Genomic DNA, 7,196 nt, shown 5'->3' on the forward strand with positions numbered 1-7,196 from the left:
CTTTATTAAACAACATTTTAATCCGTTTATCGTTAGGTTTAGGTTATATGGCGCATACGCCATAGAAGTCCGTCTGAATTAGCCGTTACTATAGAAACGACAGTGTATTAGAACAAGCTCATTAATATAAACACCTTCTGAACAATCCGAATTCGAGAATTCAACAGTATTGTGGTATAAATGTGTTTAAAACTGCTTGCGTGTCAGTTGCCAGTATTTTCCAGCTCTTAATTCCCATAATCCACTTTTAAGGCAGGAAAATACTGGCAGTGTTTATAAGGATGATGAACCAACACCGACACGTGTCTAGAAAGCCAAGAAATATCCACAGACTGCACCAAACCCCAGGTCTGCGCACGTTTTTCTCAGTAAGCAAAAGAACAATGTGAACAGGAATGATTTGTACCGGCTGTGTGAGGACATTTTTGTGAATGGTATCTTAATGCCAGTCCTGCAGGAACAGTCCTGGAACGCATCTCAAATTGGGAGACATTTGTCAGATAAAGCCGTGTCCAATCTTATCAAGAGGTCACTACTGAAGATAGCATAATTTTGATATTTTGAGAACGTTCTATATTCAAGGTACTGAACCTGTACTATAAAATATTCCACTCTAAGTATTTAGACATGTTTAGATACATCTGCAATGAGTATCTAGTTTAATGCTCCAGTGGCTACTATTTCTGTGGAGCCCTGATTTCAAGTAGTCAAAATTAGAGGAATAAAAAAAATCTGCACACAGCCATGTAGGACAGCAGAAAACTCATTATAGAATAAAACCTTCTACAGCCTATTCAGATACATAAATCAGTTCAATACAGTCCTACTTTCTAGCCTGATCCTAACTAATAAAACAAAAGGAACCATTTCATTGATGCCCATAAATTTCCATGTTCCAGTCTATTAAAAAGCTTTTATACTAATAATCCCAGCACTCTGAGTATTATTATAATTCTGATTACGCTGAAATTAAAAAACACTAAAGCTTATAACCGTCTACTGATTCATACCTGGCACAAGATAAAATCCCCACACATTTGTCCTTGATTACTTCAGAATAAAAGAAAAAAAAAAACCCAAAAAAAACTTACTATGGTAATGCGGTGTCTCTTGACCGAATGCGAGCCCTTCATGTTAGCATTGATTATGTGAATGGTGTCCAAACAGGCGAGCGCTTCGTTTTTGGGGACGCTGACTGCTCATCGATCCACAGACACGGACTGATGCTCATGTCTGCACCCTATCCTTAGATTATTGTTGAGCGAGGGGAGGGCTGAGTCGCTCCTCATTTCATACAGCCAACAGCTGCCTATTAACACTTACACACTCCATCAGCCTTCAGAGGCACCACCACACTGCACAGACTTGCACAGATTCTTCCATCACACTAACCCTCTCACCATATCATATCAGCAAAGGTATGTCTTGGAGTTCATTTTTCACTTTCTTTTTTTCTTCTTTTTTAAATTCCCTGTCTCTACTTGACAATGAAATTACACACGTACTTTCATTATCACTGGGTTGTCTACTAAAAATGTTTAGTGTCATTATAGGACCCTGGGACATAAAACATAACTATATTCTTACATTAATTTTCAATCTCAAAAGCAATTATGGATTATATTATTATAGACTTGTTGACATCATAACAAATAAATGTTACGATAATCTTTGTCATTACGAAAAAAATGTAGCAACTGCATACGTTGTGACGCACATTCTGGAGAAAATGAGAACTAAATGGCCAAACATTTGTGGACATCTGACCATCACAGTCATATGTGGTTTTTCCCCCAAACTGTTGCTACAAAGTTGGAAGCACACAGTTGTATAGAATGTCTCTGTGTGCTGTAGCATTACAATTTCCCTTCACTGGAACTAAGAGGCCCAAACCTGTTCCAGCATGACAATGCCCCTGTGCACAAAGCGAGGTCCGTGAAGACATGGTTTGCGAAGTGTGGAAGAACTCGAGTGTCCTGCACAGAGCCCTGACCTCAACACCACTGAACATCTTTGGGATGAACCAGAACACTGACTGCACCCCAGACCTCCTCACCAACATCAGTGCCTGACCTCACTAATGCTCTTATGGCTAAATGAACACAAATCCCCACAGCCACGTGCCAAAATCTAGTGAAAAACCTTCCCAGAAGAGTGGAGGTTATTTATTATAATGCAAAGGGGGACTAAATCTGGAATGAGATGTTCAAAAAAAGCACATCTGAATGTGATGGTCAGATGTTCACAAACTTTTGACCATATAGGGTACGTACTTTTTTTGCCCTGATTTGGCTAATAAACAAATAAAATCAATATGAAGTTTATTTTAGGGAGCCTGGTGGTACAGCAGGAAGCCAGCTCACATTTCCAGGGTCCCCAGTTCGATCCTGAGCTTTGGTCAGTGGAGTTTCTGAGCATGTCCTCCCAGTGAGCATGTGGGTTTCCCCCGGGGTTCTCGGTTTCCTCCCAAATCCCAAAAATACGACCACTATATGCAGATTGGCTATGCTAAAATTCCCCTAGGTGTGAATGAGTGTGTGATGCTCTACGATGGACTGGTGTCCCATTTGGGGTGTGTTCCAGTCTCGTACCCAGTGTCTCCGGGATCTACTCCGGGATCTACTCCGGGATCTACTCCGGGATCCACTCCGGTGTCTACTCCGGGACCCTGACCAGGAAAAGGCGGTTGCTGAAGATGAATGAAGAGATGAAGCTCCGGCTATATTTGTGCGTCATGTGTCATAATTGTACTTGGTCAATCCTACAAGCTCATGAGGTCGAATTTATATTCATGCTACTAATCGGAATAGGTAATAATTTTACTAAATAATCTAAAAGGACTAAAAAGGCATTTAAATAATCCTATCCAACATGTGACATCTTCTGAGTGATTTTCTTACAGGACCTCTTCCTTCATGTAGTCTATGATGAGGGCAGTTTTTAATACTTAGCCTACATTTAGAGGAGGACATCCTCGATATTTGCTACGCTGTAACATCAAAGTTGGAGTTTTTAGGACGTGACAAGTGTGTGTAAGGCTCATACAATGGCTCTTTGTGTCAGTACGAGTTTAAGAACATTACGGAACTCAGTGTTAGTGAAGTAGCAGCACGGGAAGTTTCTCAGCACGCGCCCTGTGCGCTTTACGCAGTGACACTAACACTAACACTAACACTAACCTTAACACAACTGCTGGAGGAAATATGAAGTTTATAAAGTGTCCCAAGGAAAAGTTCGACCCTCCCAGATTATTAAACGTCAGACAAAACAAACTCAGTGAAGATGATTTAGTGGTATACTTACATTTTCCGTGTCGCGCTCATTGACTGTAGGTAGTGGTGTTCTCGTTGACATTTTAACGCGTCTCGAGCTCCAAAGTGCTTCTCCTTTCCAAGTGTGCGTGTGTGTGTGTGTGTGTGTGTCTACTCGCAGCGCCTCGGTCCGAAGGAATAGTGGAAAGCAGCTATCCGACAGCTGATGAAGACCATGGAGGAGATCAGCTTCAACTGCGATCTGAAGGCGAACTTTCAGCACAACAAACGCCGGAAGACGCCGCCACTCCAGATTAATAAAGTCATTTATCGAGCCGCATTACACCACACAGCGCTGGATGTCCAACCGGTGGCACAGAACACAAACTTCTGCAGTGCTGACCATGCGCCCACCATAACCGTACACCAAACAGGGTCCAGTTAGGCTAGAAAGTGACCAAACGCTGTCAGATAAAAAGTTGTTAATGAAACCAAGCCCATACAGTTAAAACAGGCCCACTGAACTGCACACAGCGGTTCGACGAGAAGGAGGAGGGGACTTCAGGTTAGAACCGCTTACAAAGGTCTGCTTCCGAGTTGGGAAGTTAGTGAAGTTCCGCCAGAATGCGCAGGATTCGACTGGCGACGCCACTCTATTCCTTAAAAATTACGCTCTGGAATCCCTAAGTTTTCCTTCAGTTCCACCCATCCCCAAAACTAAGGGCTGCCTGTAGCTAGACTGCTGAATCCAAGATGGCCGCATATTTGCTAAACAGCGCTAAGCCGAGCCCAGCGCTGCCGGAGGAAGTGACGAAAGAGGCGGCTTCAAAAAGCTGATTGGCTCACCGGCGGCTCGAGGGCTGTTTGGTGTTGCTAGGGTGATTACATGGACGGATAAAAAACAGCTACCTTTCACCCATTTATATATATTTTTATTACAATAAAATATTAAATAAAAATGTATATTAAAAAAGAAATTATATATATAATTTTTAATGAGCGGTTTAATGTAATATTTTATTTATATTTATAATTTTTTTATTTTATATTTTAATATTGATTTACAAAGATTTGACTAGTTAGAAATGATATATATACATACATATATTTTATATATATATATATATATATATATATATATATATATATATATATATATATATATATGTATGTATGTGTGTGTGTGTGTGTTTGTGTGTGTGTGTGTGTGTGTGTTTGTGTGAGTGTATAATTTTTAATAAGCTGTTTAATGTAATATTTTATTTATATTTATAACATTTTTTAATTTTATATTTTAATATTGATTTACAAAGATTTGACAAGTTAGAAATTGTGGAGCAAATGAGCAAGGATGGCATAAATACAATACACAGATATGTGACACTCATGATGTCATAAAGTCTAACAGTTTTAGGCTTTCCTTGTTATTTACCTTGTTATCTAAATGTGATTCTTAGTGAATCAACAGCTATCAAGAAATCAAATTTGGGCATCATTTTGAAAGATTATGTGCACTTATGTATATTAAAAAATAACCATGCTACACAAAGGCTGCTATACAGTATGTCAGAATAGTGTGCTTACTGTAGTAGTAGTGTGCTGTTGTGGATGAAGTGTTACACAGGTTGAATTTCAAAGCACTCCCTGTTATACATAACTTTAGGAGTTCTACAGAAGGGAATATTTCCTTCCTGACCTTTCACCTTTATAGGAAGTAGGGAGCCATTTGGGATTCAGTCAAGGTCTTTTAAGTGCTCATGACTAACCTGTGCTGGGTCACGGATGCCATGCTGAGAAAGGTTGTTCTTTTGTCTTATGGACAAAATGGTGGATATTCTGTTACGTCAGCTAGACTAGACTGTGTAGCATATTATAAATGTTGTTTTACGACTTGATGATTTGAAGACTGATTATATAGAATGAGACTGCGGTGAATAACCTTTAACAAGTATCTAATTCTCACAGGCTTTCATAGTTGACAAGGGTGTGGCCACATGTGAGACTCAGGGTGGAAGATGTCACTCTTGAAATAATGTTTCCTGTCCCGGTTGCCACCCCAACTCTGACTTTAAAGTTTATCACTTGTACGCCATTATAGCATTGTGGGTATTTTCAGCAAATTCCTTAAGTATTAGACATTGCAACTATTCATTTTGTACCAAAAAAGAATATAAATTTTCTGCTAATAATACCTTGCACTACACATACAATAATTAGGTTGTGTCTAAAAACCTGGAGGATGCCACTGCTATACTATACTTCCCTTGCCTAAGGTGATTATAAAATGGTTAACATTCACATCTTTCCTGTGTGTGTTTTATTATTTTTTTTTTTACCCCTTTTTCTGTACCTATTATATAGTTAAGTTAAATTGCATAGCAACACCATAACCCGTACTATTATGTTATATATGGCAAGTTCCACATATACATACACAGGTCTACTCTACATGTTCGAAAGGAAAGAGAGAGGGGGGGAGAGAGAGAGAGAGAGAGAGAGAGATTTGCTTTCTCACACGAGAAAAAGATGAAACACGCTTCCTGTGTGGTTGAGTTGTCATCAAGAAAAGAAAAGACAAGAGAAGATTCAACTGTATTGGAAACAAATATACACAAAATCATTACATTTGTGGGTAAACAAGCATAAATAATCTTTATATATTGGTTTGAAATGCCAAATTTGCTGTTTGAACCTGCAGGGTTAGGATTATGAAGTAAATCTATACATATAATGTTTTAATTGTAATATCCCAGGAAGCTGTTGTTGCACATATGTCGTGCTCATGTGCTATGGTGCACAGATGTTGTGGCTTCAGACATCTGTCACCATCTATATCACATTATCTGTAGGCCAAATAGAGTGAACTTAATTATGCAGCACATTGTCATGAAGTGGATTATAGTTGCTGCATTAGAAAATAAAGTGTAATCTGAATTAGAAATGTTAGAGTGCAACTGCATGCATGTTTAAAAATAGGGTGCTATGGCATAGTGGGGTGAAACTAATAGGCTATAAAATAACACCTTTATATACATACATATATATACATATATATATATATATATATATATATATATATATATATATATATATATACATATATATATATATGTATGTGGGGTGTGTGTGTGTGTGTGTGTGTATATATATATATATATACATATATACTATACAGCAGTGCAAGGTCAATAATGTCTTCAAAATTACTCTATACTTAGTTTTCTCATTTGTGCCAGTTGAATCTAACTGTTATTTATAGTTCTTTACCCCCCTCTAGTGGCTTAATACATGTATTATTATTATTATTATTATTATTATTATTATTATTATGCTATTTAGCCTTCTTAAGTGCTGTTAAGTGTGAAGCTTTGCATGGTGTGAAAATGGTAAGACATGAAAATGGCAAACTATTTGGTATTAGGCCAAACATTGTCTGTGATTTGAAACACACAGTAGACCAAGCATCACTGTACTGGAAATCAACAGAGAAATTTCAGGAATTGTGTTATTATCTAATGCTTGAAAAGCTTTAAGAAAATATTGTGTTTTTCCATTAGTATGCCCCCCCCCCCCCCCCCCCCCCCCCCCTCCATTGTACCATGCACTCTAAGACAAGAAACTACAGATAGAAAAACTATTTTAGTCACATCAATAATTTTCAGAATTTCTTTTTGATGAAATGCATCTATAATATCTTAAACTGTAGTAATAAAAATATGAAAACTTTACAAAAATGTTAATTTCACTGTTTTTGTACACTTGACAATCACATCATGTCTTATATCATCATAGACGGGTAGGAATAGAGAGTACTTTATTGATCTTCAGTATATGTCAGTTTCCTTTATGACCCCAATTATGAGAGGGAAACACATTAAAGCACATTCTTTTAAAACCATTTTTTCCTCAAAATCTGTCTTTTTCTATTTTTAGAACAAAGATGAG

General features: G+C 37.9%; 1 protein-coding gene across 7 annotated transcripts in view; it reads right to left on the reverse strand.

The window, feature by feature from the left end:
• Positions 1-4,047, reverse strand: part of mark3b (MAP/microtubule affinity-regulating kinase 3b) — a 55,229-nt gene extending 51,182 nt beyond the window's left edge. For 3 of the 7 annotated variants that reach the window (XM_026944428.3, XM_026944429.3, XM_053242060.1), the window contains exon 1: positions 3,304-4,038. In XM_026944428.3, coding sequence (XP_026800229.1) covers positions 3,304-3,354 — 51 coding nt within the window. In that variant the 5' untranslated portion in view covers positions 3,355-4,038. Of the gene's footprint in view, positions 1-3,303 lie in introns of all 7 variants that reach the window. The other 4 variants (XM_034313644.2, XM_053242062.1, XR_008305256.1 and 1 more) reach the window with 3 other exon arrangements.
• Positions 4,048-7,196: the final 3,149 nt, after the last annotated feature.

The sequence above is a fragment of the Pangasianodon hypophthalmus genome, chromosome 19 (genome assembly GCF_027358585.1).
Source record: "Pangasianodon hypophthalmus isolate fPanHyp1 chromosome 19, fPanHyp1.pri, whole genome shotgun sequence".
In the NCBI taxonomy this organism is placed as follows: Eukaryota; Metazoa; Chordata; class Actinopteri; order Siluriformes; family Pangasiidae; genus Pangasianodon; species Pangasianodon hypophthalmus.